Genomic DNA, 18318 nt, shown 5'->3' with positions numbered 1-18318 from the left:
TACTGTACAGCACTTTGGTCAGTTTATACTGTGTTTAAATGTGCTTTATAAATTAAATTTACTTACTTACTTACTTACTTACTTACTAATAATCATACCAACAATGCTCCCATTAAGTGCATGGTATATACTATAGCAGACCTAGGGGTCGGGGTTGTGGGTGAAGCCAACATACACTTGTCGGCAAGGAAATATGGGCTCTTGCATGCATTTTGTGTCAATTGACGAACGCTATTGCATGTCATGGTCATGCCAGATGGAGGGCAGGCAGGCTTAATAAATAAAGTCACATCTCTGGCTAATGTTTTAGCATGTTAATGTTGGTAGCAGAGTTGTACATGCCTGACACATACTACTACTAATACTCTGCTGGGGTGGAGGCATATTTGGTGCAGGTGTCTGCATCTCTTAATACAGTATTCACAATGGATACTAGGCATTGTAACAAATGTGAGACTATACATTATATATTTTTCTTGGTTACGTATTGGTGTGTTTGAATGTTGTTTTTATTCTGCAAATACGAGTAAAATTTAATATTTAGCACACATTTTCAAAGAGGTTAGGGGTTCTGATAAATCTGTGGGTGCATGTACTGTAATACTAGGCTATCCCTCTAACTGTTGACCCAGTTTTTGACTAAATTGCTAATTGAATATCATATTTTAATCATTTCAAATGATTCTAATTATTTTGGAGCCGAGCTGCAACTGAGTTTTAAACCTGAAAGAAATAATAATGTCATAAAAATTAAAACACATTCCAGGATGAGGGGACATTCAGGATGTGATTTGCATGAGCACAGTGCACTGTAAAAAAATATAATTAAAATTAAAGATATGGCTTCATGATTAGTATAGTCAAAGAAAGGAATAGAGGAAATTTAAGAAAGTGTGTTAGTTTTCAGATAGAGTTAACAATGACATAAGCTGCTCTGTTATGCCATTTTTGACACAATACCTCTTTAGATTTATTTTGAAGTTCTTCAGCCTCCATTTTCAGTCTAGCCTTCTCCTTCTCTAGGTCTGCGATAGCTTTGCGTAAATCGTCAGCCTCTTTGCTGGTATTTTGTCTCGCATGTTCCACCTTGGTCATTTTTTCTGTGGTGGCTATTTCAGTCTCATGAAGGCGGGACGCAATCGTATCAGCTTGTTTCTTGAATTCTTTAGCCTGCTCTTCAGCTTTAGCCTGTGCTTTACTGAGCTGAGAAACCTGAAGTTTGAGTTTTTCGGCTTCAGCTATGATCTCCAATTGCCTCTTCCTCTCTGCTTCAAGTGACTTCTGGTACTCCTCTGTTTCCTCCTCCAGACGCTGTTGCATTAGTTGTTTATCCTCCAGCAGCTTTTGTGCCTGCTCCTGAGCCATGTCCTTCTGCCTTTGGAGCATCTCTGCCTCAGCTCTAAATCTAGATGCCTCTTGTATGGCTTGCATTTTCTCTTTAAGCATTTTATCTGCAAGAGCTCGTTGCTGATTGAGGTCTTCTTCTGCAATCTGTCTTAAGCGTGCAGCCTCTTGGGCTTCTACACTAAGTCTAGCAGCATCCTCTGCAAGCTTTTTCATATTGTCAGCCTCCTTGGCAAGGAATTGTTGGGTGTTATCTTTGTCTTTCTTGATGAGGCGTTGATTTTCCTCCTCAATTCTAATTTTCAGTTTGAGTAGTTCCTCCATTTGAACTTTGACTTTGAACAGCTCCTCCTCCACTTGGGCCCTTTGTTTGACAGCATCATCAACCTCATCCTTCAAGCGCTGCAGCTCTTCATCAAGGACAGATTTCTGTTTATCAGTGTCATCAAGCTTTAGCTTAACCTTTGTGAGCTCTTGCTCCACTTGGAACTTCTGTTTTAATGTTTGCTCTGCCAGTTTTTTGTGCTTTGCCATTTCAGTATCAGCCTGTTGCTTCTGCTTGAGTGCTGCAGCTTCAGCTTGTGCTCGTTTAGCAGCTTCAAATTCAGCCTCCTTCCTCAACCTCTCAGCATCCTCATGAGCCTTGGCTTGGTTTGCAGCTTCTTGCTCAGCAGAAGTCTTTTGTCGTTCTGCTTCCTCTGCTTGTTGACGAAGGAGAGCTGCCTCCCTTTCTGCTTTCTCCTTAGCAGCCTCTGCCTCTTTGGCAAGCTTCTTGGCTTTCTCATACTCTTCCTTGAGTTTCTTCTGCATCATAGTATCTTCCTTCTGTTGAGCAAGAACACTTTGGACTTGCTGCTCAGCTGCACTGCATTTCAGGGCTGCTTGTTGGGCTACAACAATCTGCTTTTCTGCTTCTTTGTCTGCCTCCTCTTTCTGCTTTTTGGCTTCTTCTGATTTCTTTTTCAGACGATCAAGCTCGTCTTGGGCTGCCTTGCGTTGCCTGCCTGCCTCTTGCTCTGCAGCAGTGATCTTCTTAACCTTTTCCTCGGCTTCCCTCCTTCTCTTTTCTTCCTCAAGGGCAAGCATCCTTAGTTTCTCTGCCTCCTCCTCAGCTCTTTGTTTGCTTTGTTGAGTTTCCTCTGCAATGTTTTTCAGTTTGTTCAGTTCTAGCTCCAGATCAAGTTTTCCAGATGAAGCCTTTTCAAAGTTGAGCTTAAGAATTCTGATTTCTTCTTCAACAACTCGCCTCTGTTTAAGAGTCTCATCCACTATTGCCTTTTGTCTTTCCATTTCAGCCTCAGAGGATTTTTTGAGTTGGATTATCTTCAGATCAATCTCTTGCTTGTGTTGGTTGGCCTGGTCTTCAAGAGCTTTTCTTTGGTAAGTCTCATCCTCAGCTTGACGCCGGAGTCTCTCGTTTTCTGCCTCCTTTTCTTTCAGGGCAATTTCAGCCTCTGTTTTTAAATGAGTGGCTTCGCTGATTGCAGCCAGCTTCTCTTTGAGAATCCTTTCAGCCTCTGCTCTCTGACGAGCTGCCTCTTCCTCAGCAACTTGCCTCTGATGCTTGGCCTCCTCTGCTATGGTTCTAAGCTTGCTTGCTTCCTCAGCCAGGTCCCTCATCTTGGCGGCTTCAGCCTCAAGAAGTTGTTTGCTCTTCTCTGTGTTGGACATGGTCTCCTTTTCTGCCTTGGACTTCAGCTGACTGAGTACTTCCATTTCACTCCTTACTTTGGCCAGTTCATCCTCCAGCTGTTTCCTTTGTTGTTCAGCTGCGACGACTTCATTCTTCAGGCGGTAAAGTTCTTCTTCAAGGAGAGATCTCTGCTGTTCTGCGTTGTCGAAGTCTGCCCTAAGTCGAATCAGCTCCTGTTCTGCAGTGAGCTTCTGCTGAGCTGTGCTCTCAGCTACCTTCCTCTGCCTCTCAAGTTCTTTCTCGGCCATTTCTTTCTGCTTGTGGGCTGACTCTTCAGCCTTGGCTCTCTTTTTAGCCTCGCGCTCAGCCTCCTCCTTTTGTTTCTCAGCTTCTTCTTGAGCGAGGCTCTTTTTGTGAGCTTCTTCCTCAGCCTGGAGTCTTAGACGAAGGGCCTCGTTAGCTTTTTGCCTCCATTTCTCAAGCTCCTTTTCTGCCTCTTCTCTCGCATTTTCTGCGTCCTCTTGTTGTTTCTTGAGATATGTTGCTTCTTGTTGCAGCTGAAGAACAGCACCATGCTCTTGTTTGAGTGATTCTTCCAACTTTGAGGTCTTTTCCACAAAGGACATGTGTTTGCTCTGGAGTTCAGCCGCAGCACTCTTCTGAGCTGCCACATGAGCAACCTGGATTTGTCTCTCCTTTTCTAGCTCTGCTTGCTTCACTTGCCTTTCAGCCTCCTCTGCCTGCCTCTTGAGGTTTTCCAGGTCTTCCAGAGCTTTTTGCTTTTGCCTGGCAGCTTCCTTCTCTGCCTCGGCTTTGCGTTTGAGTTCTTCCTCTGCGATGCGCTTTTTCTGGGTCTCTTCATTGACTTGTTTGCGGAGCTTCTCAGCTTCTTCCTGGGCAGCCTTTCTGAGTTTCTCAGCTTCAGCTGCTCTGTCACGAAGTTGCTTCAGCTCAGATTCTGCGGTAGACTTTTGTTTAACTGTTGTGTCAAGTTGGATCCTGATGAGGCGGATTTCCTCCTCAATCTTGACCCTGCTCTGAAGCGCCTCATCCACCAATTGACTTTTGTCCATGATTTGTTGCTCTGAGAGGTTTTTGAGCTCTTGCAGTTCCAGTTGGACATTGTGCTTTTGCTTTTCTGCATCTACAGCAGCAATTTCTCTCTTGCTTACTTCTTCCTGCATTTTGAGCTTCAGCTCTTGAGCCTCTTTCTCAGCTTTGGCAATGGCTTTTGCGTGAGCTTCAGCTAACTGCTTCTGTTTGTCTAACTCAGCCTGCATCTTGGCCATTTTTTTCTGCTCTTCCGCTTTGAGTTTCTCTGCAGCTTTCTGCATTAGTGGAAGCAAATGGTAAAGAAAGGATTATAATCAAGCATGACATGTTAAAAGGTAACACTTTACATTAACCAGCTCGAAACAGTGTGGATTAAAATTGTAATTACTGTAGTAATCACAGCTTAATCACACTAGAATAAGAGCAAGGTAATGTACTGTATTACCCAGGCAATGTTAATGTTAAAGTTAGCTCGAAGATCAATCACTTGATGCAAATTAGATGCACATTCATCAAAGTGATGTTAAATTCACGATGCAATTAAAATAATTCATGACAAAGGAAAAAATGTATGATAGGAATGAATTAATTAATGTATGGAAACAAAATATCACTTCACAACACAGCAAGAAAATCATATGGCATGCAACTGTAGCTGTAGCACTAACTTTCAAAAACTGCATTATAATTTCCAATATAATATAGTCCACTAGACCAAGTCTAGCAATCTAGCATTTAATTCTTATCAAATTGTTGAAAATATATTTTTTTAATATTTATTAAGTTTGTTGCATAAGTGTTTATTATATAATCATCATTCAAATATTGATTTGTTTAATGTAAATTTGTGTTCAATAGGCAGTTGTTTAAGGTGGATTTCTGTTGAACTCTTTTACATGTCTATATCTATTTTATTTTTATGTATATTGTCAGTATGAGTGTGGGAACATTTGTTGACATAAATATAAAAAATATATAAAATATGAAAATATAAACTATATGCTTTATGTTAGTCTATTATTCACACCTGGTGTGACTGGTATTTATCTTATCCCATGCACTGGGGGTTCTTTAAATCACTATTTGCCACAAAATGGAATGGAAAAGAAAAGCAAGGTCAAGGTTAAGATGATGTCACTGCACTGTAAGTTAGGAAACCAGTTTATGACTCTAGGAAGAGTAAGAAGCACTGTAAAATAGTTTAAAAATAATACTGAGTACACAGTGTAAAAGTAAGGATTATAGCGACCAAAGTGTGGATAGTTGCTGTAATTTCTGCAGTGAAAGCAAGAAAAAAAATACGCCACGGAAAGCCAAAATGCAGTTTGAGAGAGAGTGACAGTTGATAGGATGACAGAGGGAATGGAGATTATACAGTAGAGTAGGTACTCAAAACACTGAATAATTTACCTCTTTAATGCTCAAACAAGTTAAGCATTCATCATGGTAAAGCACTGGCAAGCAGTTAAGAGAAGCAAAGAAACAAACAAAACATTAGGGTTAGAAAATGATGTAAAACTTTAAATTTGTGTTAATCTGGAAAAAAGGAGAGCTGAAGACCATGATAACTAGGCTCAACCACAGTCTTAACTTTGATTTTAACTTTGTGAAAAAAACAAGTGGCAAGAGGGATAAGAAGGAAAAGGAAAATCGTAGTGAAAGAAAGAACCCCTCACTCTAAATCTACAATGGCGCAATAGACACAATGAATGGAGATGGAGTAACTAATACAAGCACACAGTGTACTGTATTTATTCAGTCTAGCTTTAGACTGACATTGAGAATTATGGTCTCAGTGAAACTTTCTAAATAAATATCTATTTAGATACTGATATTCACTTTAATGTAAACACACTCAAACCTCATGCATCACCTCATTTGTTTGTTATATTTGTATTTTTTTCAAGTTTTTATTAATCCTCCTAATATCTGTACTTCTCTAGCTAATACTGTATCAGCTACAGCATGCCAATGTTTCATGCGGAACCAGTGCAAAGGAACTGTTTGTCACCCGTACATTAATGTAATGTAATGTATGTGTGTGTGTGTGTTTGAGAAAGGAGTGTGGTGCAAGCATGCGCTTTGGTGATAATTGTTTGTTGGTTGGTTGATTATTTGGTTGGTTAGGTTAATGTTAGAATTTAGTTTGTTTGGGATCCTCAGCCAGTTGTCACGCACCTCCTCGTCCTCCAAGCGACGCTGTGAGTCAGTGATGAACTTGATGTACTGACTAGTCAGAGTCATCAGCTCACTGTATCGGGTCCTCAGTGTTACATACTGATACAAGGGGAAACAAACAACACTTAGAAATATGTAATTTTTAACTTCATGCATAAGCCTTTTACAGTGAATTCAGTTAATGGTGAAGTTTTGTCTAGAGTGGGCTATAAGAAACATACCTCCTGAATAATGTTGTCAGAAGCAGAGTCCAGTTTGGTTTTCTTCATGGGAGAAGCAAGAGGCTCAACCTGAGCTTTGTAGGCAACCAACTGGAGTTCATAGTCCTATTTGAAAAAAGGTAATTCTCTATACATCAGTTATGCTTCAGATACTTTCTCTGAATGCTCCGAGTTACAATATTAACAATGATTAATGCAAACTCGTGTTGTTTATTGCTCACCTTGATAGTATCAATGTATGCTTTAGCATACTTTTGACACTCATCAACTTTGTCCTTGTTATTTTCAATCTCCTCCAGCAGTTTCTGTTTTGAAAAAGAGTTTAAATTAAGAGTTAAGTGTTGACTATTTCCATGTGAAAGAATGGTAATAATATCAAGCAGTACACAATATACCTTCTCCTGGGCCAGCTGTTCTTTCAGAGTCTTGCTGTCAGTGATGTGAACAGCCTGGATCTTCTCCTGCCTCTGCTTGGCGTCGGCAATCCAGCGGATCAGCCAGTCGTAGCTCTCACGATAGTAGCTTAGCTGGCGGCCGAGCTGCTCTAGCTCTCTCTGGCGAATGTCTATCTGTGTGAACACGGCCTTCCAGCGATCCTGGAGGCTAGACTGGAGCTGGCGGTAGTGGTCCAGCTCTGCATCACGCTCGCTGTGCACACGGGACATCTTGTCGCTCACTGTAGAGGCCTTCTTTATCTCTTCTTCCAGAGAATCAAAAACTGGCTGATCACCCTCAGCCTCACCTCGCATTTTCTGCAAAAAGCAGAAAGGAAAGGCAAGTCAGCAGTGAGCAAACCAGGTCAGTTAAGAATAGGCTAACTACTTCATGCGAACAGCTCCCAATTGATCCTTCCTATGCCCCGCACTTTTTAGAACCTCAGTCAACTTTCTCCTTTACTGTGCTGTGAAGGGTCAATTGGCAGACAATTTGTTTTTTTTTGTATGCAAATAAATTATCACTTGAGAAAGTTCTCTTCTAACAGATGCATAAAAACCATATGCTGTTTACCTTAAGCTTTGTTCTGTAAGTCTCTACTTCCTTGACATCACTGGGCACGGTGTGAACCTCACGCAGATAGTCCTCATACTGCTTGAGAACTCCCTCAGCACCCTGTGAATTGCGGATGACCATTTCCACAGTCTTCAGCCTGGGGTAAGAAACAATAATTAAATGAATTACCATTGCCATAAGAAACAGTGCATTATATTTTAACTCTGAAGAGTACGTGGCCGGGGACTCACTTGTCAAGATAAACGGAGGAGAGCATGTGGGCATGATCCATCTTCTGCACAGTGAGGTCAAGCTCTGAGCGCAGGACAGGAGCTGAGGCAGATTGCTGAGGAGAGGCCAGGACCTCTTGTGTCTTTACAGACACCTTATTGAGGTCCTTTTTGAGGCCTTCAAGCTCTGCCTGGACTTTCTGTACAACAGATGAAGACAACAAGGTTCAACAAAATTAAGTGTCTAAACTTGACTGAGGTTACAATCAACTGAGTGAGACATGACATATTATTCCTCTTTCCACCTATTTACCAGTCCACCAATAACTGTCCTTACTCTCCACTAAACCGCATGAATTCTGGTACAATATGATTAAACTGTATTAAACCATTTCATTCAATAACAGAATTATCTAATTATTTAATTTGAAATTAATCTCTCTTGTTCTTAACCCAAGTTCTCTTGGGTTATCTTTTCTTCTTTATTCTCTGCTGAGTGAATAATTTTGCCCCTGGGTCTTGCAGGTGGCTAGGAACCATGTTTGTCCTTCTAAAGATGTTAAAACTTATATGAAAATTAGCTGAGGTTGTGACATGTACAAAATGCCATGAGGGTCATTAAATAAAAATTCTACAGACACATAGACAATGACCACATTATGCAATAGCAATATGCAGAGCATTTTTTTTTGTATCTCTCTACATAAAAACACATTTCCTTTTGCAAATTATATTTCCTATTTGTTTTCACTTCATCCTCACAAGAAAGCTGATAGAAATACTAGAAATACTAATGTGATTTAGCCCTTGAGATAATACTTTGGGATATCTAGCAGATTCAAGTCTAGCGACATACAATATAAGAGCCGGTAGTAGCAGTCTTCTAATGTTTAATTCATAATAATCGTAATGGTGTTTTGATGTCACATGATATTTTAACACATGAAAGACTCATTTGAGCACAGTACCTTCTGCTCTGTTGTCTTCTGAACACATTCTTTCAGAGGTTCCTTCTGCATAGGTCTGCGAATGCGAGCCACAGTCCCAGCTTCACAGTCCTCTATACGCAGACGCAGGTCCTTGATCTCAGAGATGTAGTTCTTACATAAAGACTCATCCTGCAGACCTGTGTAGCAGCAATCGCATTAGTTTAACAATTATTTGGGTTGGGAAGAAAATTAAAAATTGATGCACAAAGAATATAGAAATACTGAATAAATTATGCCATGTTTTCACATTCTCTAATAATGTTTATTTGCAACATCTACCACATATTTTTGCAGTGCACTTAAAGCAGCAACAAGGAACTTTCATTTTTTTGTTGATTCTGGCTCGTTTCATTGATTTCAATGGGAATTTAAAATTAACTATATAGAAATAGCCAATCTTCTCACTTCTCTCACTCTCTCTTCACTGCTAATGTAAATCATAGAGAGGCATCAATACATTTTGACAGTTTCATAACCAGTTAAAAACTCCTTGTAGTAAGCACGATAAATCATGCAGCTCTTCATGTGTTGTGTCACAAGCACACATAGCTCTATATCTACTACAGTCACAGCATACGGTGTATAACAAGTATTTTCTACCTAGTAGTAGTAATCACACTATTACGTGATATGGCTGCATAACAAAAAGCACAACATTCTGCAGCTTAACCTGCAAAACATGGATTCTACTTTGAGCAGAGCTGCAATAAAGAAAAAAAGCAATTTAGAAACCAAAGTAACATGCAGTCACTCAAAACGGTTTTGGTTATTTTTGAACATCTCATCCAAGATCCAACGCTTATAAGCGTGTACACACACTAGCTTGGTGAGCTGTAGCTTTAACTGGTTTGATATGACTCACCTTTAACCCTAACAACCCTTTGTCCTGAAAGGTGAATGACAATTATATACTGTAAAGTAGGTATACACTTATTCTATATTCCCTTTATATATCCATATATATTTGCTTTTTAGAGCAATAAATGTTACCTTTCTCCATGGAGCGAAGCAGGCTCTCGAAATGCTGGGTGGACTTGGTGTAGTCTTCCTCGATCTGCATGCGGTCGTCAGGGCCAAAGAGCTGCGAGTCCTGGCTGTCCCGCATGTAGTCCTGGTAGTGGAGCTCCAGGTTCCTCATCATCAGCCTATATTCCTCAGGCTTCATGGTCTTTAACTGCACAGGATAAGAAGAGGAGGAGGAAAGGGGAGGGGTTAAGGCGGAACTCCAAGTCGTATACAGAAGAGGTTGCTGCTGTAATCTGATTTAATTTTTTTTCTTGGACTGCTGTATACAGAATCATTAAAGCACAAACAAATCCTAAACGTTTCCTTCCTAATTTTATCAAGGCCTTTGCACTCTTTCTAGTGCACGCAGTAATTGAATTCGATTCTGAACAATAAACATAATAAAGCTCTTTCCTACATAGCCTGCTCTTAAAATAATAGACTTTAGGGGCCTTGTCTATCCTTGCCAAACTTAGACTGTTTCATTTAGCCTCTATTAGCTATTTACAGCTAGCAGAAGCTATTGGTTGTTTGCTTAAAAGTGTTAATGCTTACCATGGTGATGTTCCAGGAGCGTATCTGTGTGAAGTCTCTCATCAGGTACTGCCATGACAGCAAACTCTTCATGTCTATATGGAGCCTCTGCCACACAGACACCATCTGCTGATGACCTGTATCCAGACTGGAGCAGCAGCGGAACACACATAGTGCAAGAATTAAGAAAGACAGATAGTACTTCAGGGATTGTATCTTGCACTTTATCGAGTATTAAAGCCATTATTTATTCGTTGACACAAACAGTTCATTTTCAAGTTATTTGTAGCATTACATATTCCCCATACGTGGCCCCTTTAGTTTAGTTTTACTTTGTTCTCACCTGGACACGCTGTCCATGGCCTCCTTGTTGACTGGAGGCACCATGAAGCAGACGGATGGCACCACAGCCTCATGTCCAGAGTGGTTCAAGACCTTCCACTTGAAGGGCTGAGAGTTGTTGAGGAGTGCACACTCATCTCCTTTATGGACAGTGATCTGAAAAGAGTCGATAAGTACACGTCAAACGGGGCAGGCTGAGGTTTTGTGACAAGTGCGACCACTCAATGCTGTGAAGTATTACAAATCACTATGAGCTGGTAAAGCAGCTAGTTCTAACCTCCTGTTGCTTGAAGTCACAGACGGCCTGAATGGGCAGTTTTCCTTTGACAGAGGTGGTGGGGTTGCGGGGTTTCAGCTGGATGATGGACTTGGCTCTCTTGTTCAGGCCGGTCACAAGGGTCTTGAATTCATTCAGCTGTTCTCTCTCCTCCTGTTGATAAACAAACAAACAAACAGGATTAGAATAAAATCCCCAATATGTAAATGGTACACATTAAATAAAAGCAGTGCAACAATTTTGCTTTTGAATCAAATCAGCACTCACCACAGCATCCTGCAGCAGGTCTTCCAGCCGCGTGGCTGTGGTGGAGCGATCACAGCTGTATTTCTTTTTCATGTTCTCTTGCATTTTCTTCATCTTGTCCTGAGCCTCTTTCACGTCCGCAAAAAACTGCAAGGAAATCACGGGGGACAAAAAATATGACTCTTTGCTCTATGAATATTGATGGACCTTATGGAAGGGTTATGGGAATTCCACAGATTCATTTTCATCAAGATCTCTGTCCCATACCTGGTAGTAGGCTGTGTTTTCTTTGAGATGAGCCTCAATACAGCAGCACAGCTGGAGGAGCCAGCTCCACTGAGTCTGCAGGGCAGCTGTGAAGGCCTGCAAGAGACCAAGAAGACACGATTGCAGTGGATTAGTTGAGGTCTCACTCACTGGCTTTTATGCTGTATGTGGATTTTTACTGTTAGTTACCTCAACTGTCTTCTTGCCAGGATGTCCATCCTTGAAAAATTTGTCTCCCATGGCCTGGATATCATTGACCTTCTTCTCCCTCAGCTCCAGCTCTCGCATGAGACCCTGAACAATCCAAATAAAAACAGTCAATGACAAAGAAAAACCACGTGTACTTATTTAACCAATTTATCGATACATCTTTCACAGAATATAAAGGACTGGAATTAGCACTTGACCACAGACTCTGAGGTCTCATTCTGCTTTTAAAACACACCGAGTAGTTGTCTTTCTTAGCAGTCATGTTGGTGTTCCTGTCGCTCCAGTCAAAGTTGACCTCCTCCTCTTCTTTGTCATTTAACCACATCAGTTCCTTAGTGGCAGCGCTGACAAAGGTGTGGAGTGATTCCAGGTTCCTCAGACGGGACTTGGAAGAGTTCTGAAAGGAAAAAAAAACATAACAGTTAATTCAAAAAATCCTTTACATTCTTTGCAGAGAATATCAAGTTACACAAAAATGTAAATATCAGCCACTGAAAAATATTTACCAGTAGTTTGCCATAGTGGAGGTCCAGTTTACCCAGGTATTCTCTGTAGGTGCCCTTGCTGACAGGAGATAGCTGGGTCTGAAGAAAGATGCAACAGAGGTTACTTTCAAGATCAACAGCACAGCGTCGGTCTGTGTGTCATTTTTCTGATAGGGGTCCTACCTCGTCGGCCCTGGCCCGTTCAATCTTGGATCGGAAGTCCTCCACAGTCTGGTGCAGGCCTCTGTGGCTTCCCAGCTGGGACTCCACGGAGGGCAGATCGGAGCCCCACTCGGCTTCATCAATGCGATGCTGGTTCTCCTCCACCCACGCCAGGAGGTCTTTGACATAGCGAAGGGTCACATCATCCAACTCAGGACGCGGCTTCATGATGGTCTGCTGGGAGGTCTGGAACATGGAAGCCTGGGCAATGGTCACAGTGGACTTCAGACGAAGGTTGTAATCGCTGCGCAAGTTCACCAGGCGCTCATGGAGGCGGTAAACCCTGTGGAGATGAGAAACACAGTCGGCTGTTAGTTGACAGTTATACTTTATATATATATTTGCATTCCGATCTGTGAGAGGTTTTGTAACAGGACATATTATTAGATTAGATATATTCACTGAAATGAGCACCCACCTGCGGTATATCTGTTCCGCCTGAGGGTGGCGCCCATCCTTGAGTATCTGCACATCATTGAAGAGCAGGCGAATCATGTTGTCTGCCTTGTCCAGCTCCCTCTCCACCTCTGCTGTGTGCTGAGCTGGTTTCCCTGCATTCAGCAGACGAATGTCCTGAAGGGACAAAAACCAAACTGTCAATAAAGGCTTGTGACAGTGATTGACACATAAGCATCAGCCCTTTCTCTGCCTGAAGGATCCTAAATGCTATACTATGCGATACTATGATCTTTTTTCTTTATTTTCTGTAGCTAAATATATGACCTACATGGACTTTAAGTACAATATGTGTTAAACTAAATGGCATGACAAAGGTCTAAGAAGTCTGTAATTTGGACTGAATGATTGCTATGTATGCTGATGACAGCAGCTATCTCCTGCTTTAGGCTGCTGCCCCTGTAAAGTTGAATTCTTTTTTTCATATTCATTTAGTATTTAAAGAGTTTTTGGAAAAACATTAAATTCAAAACTTGTGATTTTTGGTCAGGATTAAATAAACAAAAGCCACATTGCCTAACACGTGTGATCATTTTCTTGTTTTTTTTCTCTTCTTTGTGAACACATATCAAAGTACTCACACTCTGTAGCAGGGTCTCCAGGTGGCTGAGCTGGTCATCACACAAGCCTGACTCCATCTGGACTTTACTGACAATCCGCTGGAGCCTCTCAAGTCTGGATGAAACAAAAAAAAAAAATTAAGAGCAGTAAAACAAATAAAATTGTGATAGTCCATGTCCCAAAACTTCAAAATGTCAACTCCCTCCTTGACATTTCCAGGACTGTCAGACAACCACACTGCATTTAGACACCCAGAAACTTAAGCTCACAACTTACGGCCACCTATGTTGCAGCAAATACTCCAATTTATGAGGGTCACTCACAAATGCCATTCCTCAACTCTTTCAGATTACAGTTCCAGCTACGAGAAACTCAGTTCTTCTCACACTCCCATTGTGTCTTAGGAAAACACTCTGGCACGTAGCAGAACAGAGTGAGACACAAATGTTTTCTGTCCTAGACATCCAGTCTGCTCATTCAGTCATTCCCCGTCTCAGAACCATAAACAAGGCTATCAGACTGCAAGATGACCAGACAATCTCGTGACACGAAACCATCCCATTTTCCAGGCATGATGCAAAGCTACTCTAAATAAAATTTACACTGTATCATGCTACTTCATGAGACTTAATTATATCGTTTTATGTGTCCAATTATGAAGAACACATTTCTCTCATTTTGAAACAGGCCAGCACACAAAACAACAAGAAAAACAGTTTGTCATCTTCTACCAAAGCTGCAAAATGATGCAATAAAAAATGTATGATAGTGTAATAACATTTATAGTTGCTTGATCAAGATGCAACTGTGGTCAGAGGTAAATAACAATGTAATTGGCAGTGTTTTGTCATGCCTTAATGAGCAGAGCTTTGGTGATGTTGGAAGGTTAGCAGGCTAGCTAACCCAATAACTTTGAGGCTAAAGCTAGGCTAGTTAGCCTTTTTTAGCAAGACCACTTAATAATATTATATTTTTTTTCTAAATGCAATTTAGTATCTTATTATCTAATAAATGTTCCAAAACTAATGACAGGTTTTTTTTTGCCCCTATTGGAACAAGCTAGGCCATCATCTTGTTGTTCTTTCTTAAACACTGATGTTCTTGTAAAATGTATTATTATGACAGATTATTGTTAGACACAAGCAGATATAGATATATATATAGAATATAATATATAGAATATATATATGTATATATTATACTGATGTATATTATATATGATAATAGATATATATATATGTATATATATATGTTATATATATAATAAGTATATATATATACTATATATAACCTATATTATATACTACATAATATACGATAATATAGTATACTACGATTACTAGTATATAATTACGTGACCTCTATGTATATTCTCCTATATCTCTTTTCTGTATTTTGACATACTGTACATTGTCCTGCATTGTGAATTATCTCCTAATCCACTAGCTGGATGTGGTACCTGGACTTATATAATATTTCTATATACTGTTCTGTCTCGTTGCCACTACACTACTTGGTTGGAAAGACTAGTATGATATAAATATAATCCTTAAAAATGATCTATATAAATTCATTATGTGCCACTGTTCTTAACCTTTCAAACTCTATCCTGAGCAGCCGTTCTCTTTTCCAGGATGGCCACATGAAGTCGACCCCAATTCTTTCTCACACTCAATGGGATGGTAGCCTGGAGGGACCTTCACCTGGCCAGCATGCACAGCACTGCTGTGGGCAGGTGGGGAGGAAGCATAAGTCATCACCAATTATTACAGAACACAATAAAATACAAAAGAGTGAAAAATGAGGGTTAACTTGCTCAAAGGACTGGTAGATGTGTTTTAGACTGGTTCTTGTCAGATCCTTCACTGGCAGCTCTGTCTCTTTGAACTTCAAGAACTGGCGCCAGAGAAGCTAAAGATAAAATACACAATAACAAAGTTTAAATTGCCAATTTAAACTTTTTTTCAAATATGTGTTTTTGTTCCAAAACATCTGAAGAAAAATCTGCATCAGGAACAGAACAAAGAGTGAAACCTTGACTTTACTTGTGTGAAGGACACATTATTATGCTGCTTTTTGGGGAAACTTGGATTAGTTAAATTAATTAAAAACCTAATTTCCTAAATAGGATAATTACATTAAGGTAACAAATCACGCTACAATTCTAATAGTGTGTATACAGCAGGGTGCTCTCCTCTATACAGTAGTATCATTTGTTCATTCCCATACATGGTGTAAACTGCATTAAACTGATAATGACTCAAATAACTTCACTGCCTATATTACTGAACAAAAATGTTACTCGCTCTGTAACCGTTTTAAAGAAGCACATCTAAACCGCTACATTTGATGATGCTGCACTGCTGATAATTTAACTTCAAAGCAAACCTTGAAAAACACTAAGTCACGCTATGCTTTTGTTCTGCAGTACTAACAAGGGAGTGGCACAGTGGTGATTCTTCTGAGGATTAGGTTTAGCAGGATCTGCCTTTTGGCTGCATTTTCTCAGCACTGCCACTGCCCCACCTACAGTAAAACAATGTCTGGGAATACAGTTGCCTCTATCTGCCTGCAGCTAGACATTATGTAAGGGTGTTCTTTGATCTAACAATGGATAGACACTAAAACCTCTTTTAGTATTAGTAAGTATTAAGACATGCACTGTGTTTTAGATTTGATTGCTTTAAAGAACTTGAAGGAAACTTCTCTCACCTCTATCTCCTCGTAGCTGGCAGGGAACTTCCTCTCCTCGAAGATCATGACATGGTGGCGGATCCACTGGAGCAGAAGAGTCACCAGTTCGTAGTACTCCTGCCAGCGCAGCTCCAGCTCCTGCAGCCAACACAGCAGAAAAGATAGTTGGGAGTTCAACAACAACAGACAGGAGGGCTCTTTTTCTCCTGCGTCTCCATGTTCGATCACTCACACACACACCACACTAAACTCAATTAGGTACCAACAATCCAGGTCTTGTGTGAGTGGACAGGAAGGCAGGGGTTTATAAGGGGGCAGTGGCAGAGGAGACAATGGTGGGAGACAGACAGACAGATAGAAGCATATTTCTACAGTTCTCCTAGATTTAGTGTTTGTAAGGACATTTATTAGAAAAGATGTCAGGTCAGTATTCACCTGTACATTACTGAACTTAAAGATCAGGAAATTAAATACCCATGCACAGCATTAGTCTAATGAGGGAGTTTGTAAAAACTACTATACAGTATGTTATATGTGAATATATGATGTGTGACAGTAAATATGCGCCTATCTCTTACACTTCTACAGTGTAAACACCACAGGTTGCTAATTTCCTGCGATACTTGGTTTCACAAGACTTCTATTTCTCTTTGAACTTCTGGAGGCATTGGAAAACACTGATAACAAAAGCTCATTTATAGGAGTCACAAGCCTGTTCGGTTTTGATTAAATCTGATCAAGCATTCAACCAGATCAAATTAGAGCAAACATTTGTGTTTTCCTGAAGCATATTTATTTATAGCATTTTAAAAAATATATATTTTGGAGGTGAGCATCAACCAAGATTCATGGTATGAAAGGAGTTTTGCTTACATTAGCTCTGGCGCCATCGTGTACGTCTGTCCGAGGCATGGCGTCATACAAGGATGATACGTAAGTGATGATGGACTTCTCATCAGGGTGTGGGACATCAACATCTGAAAGGATGAGGTAAAATTGTATTATATGTCATCTCATTATTTTTATGTTTAAAATTAATAATAAGTTGTAACTTTGGGCCCATCTTACCCTCAGGGTCCAGTAGGCGTGTCACTCCCAGGTCTCTCTCTGCCACACCAAAGGCCTGTTCCAGGTTCTCCAGGTTGGTCTGTCTGTATACTTTGCCCATGTCGATGAGTCTGGGACTAGGGGAACACAAAAATGTATAATGATTAGTCAATTAATCGTATAGACGTCAACTATTCAATTTATCGCCAACTATTTTGATTTCATTTGATAAAAGATTTATCATCCTGAGTCAGTTTTTAAGAAAAAAAATGTCCAAATTCTCTGATTTATATATAATTATAATAATTTAGATTTTATCTACAGGTCTGCTCACTTGTATGGTAGAATATATTAGCAGCAGTGGGTGGGCTCTTTTGGACCTACTGCCATTGGCTATATGCTGACTTTCTGTACGAGCACCTGCCTTTTTGTCCTCAGGGTGTTTGAGTCTCTGGCAGATGTCAGAGCATCTATAGGTGGAATGTAATTTATAGAGCGGCTAACATAATCAAAGCTGACACATTTTAAGTTGGCAGCCACGCATGCCTCGACTCCCAGAACATACAAAAGTTCATGTCGACAGAGTGTAGAACGGCACGACTGAATGCATCCTCATCTATCGTGCATACATACTTTACTATTACAGAACTTTCAATCCAGAAATTCACATGTGCAATGCATATCCCTGCAGTACTGATTATGATATTGAGTAAGTAAATAGAGTTTGTGTACAAAGCAATAGTAAGAGCAGATTCATACAGCTCCCTGATGCGTAGAGTGGAACAGCCCGCATTCTGTGAATAAACAGGGGACTCCACATGGCGTACTTCTCGCACAGAGTACTGCTTTGTTGGCCTAGATGAGCTGCTCATGCTCTGTCCCTCCCTTCCATGAAAGCTCTGGGACCTCCATCCGTGGCCCAACTCATCACTGCTAGAGCGGGCCCCTGAGCTATGGGAACCCCGGCCTGAGTCCCAGGAGGATGCCTCTGATGGGATATCATCACAAAGCATGACCACCCGGTCGTCCACCTCCCTGGCAGATCCTGACGGGCCACCAATGAAGCCTATGCTTCGTTTCTTATGCTTGGACTTCTTCTTTATACTGAGCATCTTGAAAATCTGCCAGAAGCTCTGTGTCCAGTGGCAAGTAAAAAGGTTATGCTTTAGCACTTGGCTACAGCTTCATTCATTCACGCAAAAAATCTTTTGATGGCTTGATGGTTGCATGTAAATCCATCCTATGCATTGTCTCATGTGTCCATCATCATGTGAAGGTCCACTTAATCCTTCTGCAAGGTTGCTGAGATGAAAAAGCCTTCTAGTGGTGCAGCC

General features: G+C 40.6%; 1 protein-coding gene across 1 annotated transcript in view; it reads right to left on the bottom strand.

Moving 5' to 3' along the window:
- LOC118336383 (plectin-like) overlaps positions 1–18318 on the bottom strand; it is a 73769-nt gene that overhangs the window by 9535 nt on the left and 45916 nt on the right. The window contains 27 exon segments of the mRNA XM_035673019.1: positions 961–4305; positions 6209–6307; positions 6430–6534; positions 6651–6734; positions 6825–7181; positions 7438–7576; positions 7671–7849; positions 8618–8775; positions 9629–9812; positions 10199–10325; positions 10521–10675; positions 10797–10949; positions 11064–11189; positions 11310–11405; positions 11499–11603; positions 11755–11916; positions 12026–12103; positions 12188–12509; positions 12645–12799; positions 13264–13357; positions 14838–14869; positions 14871–14900; positions 14902–14968; positions 15060–15154; positions 15956–16075; positions 16811–16914; positions 17006–17121. Of these exon segments, the coding sequence (XP_035528912.1) occupies positions 961–4305; positions 6209–6307; positions 6430–6534; positions 6651–6734; positions 6825–7181; positions 7438–7576; positions 7671–7849; positions 8618–8775; positions 9629–9812; positions 10199–10325; positions 10521–10675; positions 10797–10949; positions 11064–11189; positions 11310–11405; positions 11499–11603; positions 11755–11916; positions 12026–12103; positions 12188–12509; positions 12645–12799; positions 13264–13357; positions 14838–14869; positions 14871–14900; positions 14902–14968; positions 15060–15154; positions 15956–16075; positions 16811–16914; positions 17006–17121 (6787 nt within the window).

The sequence above is a fragment of the Morone saxatilis genome, unplaced genomic scaffold (assembly GCF_004916995.1).
Source record: "Morone saxatilis isolate NCDOM2014 unplaced genomic scaffold, NCSU_SB_2.0 Contig24, whole genome shotgun sequence".
NCBI classification, from domain to species: domain Eukaryota; kingdom Metazoa; phylum Chordata; class Actinopteri; family Moronidae; genus Morone; species Morone saxatilis.
Note: the sequence above shows the minus strand (reverse complement) of the source record. Positions and strands in the feature narration are given on the sequence as shown.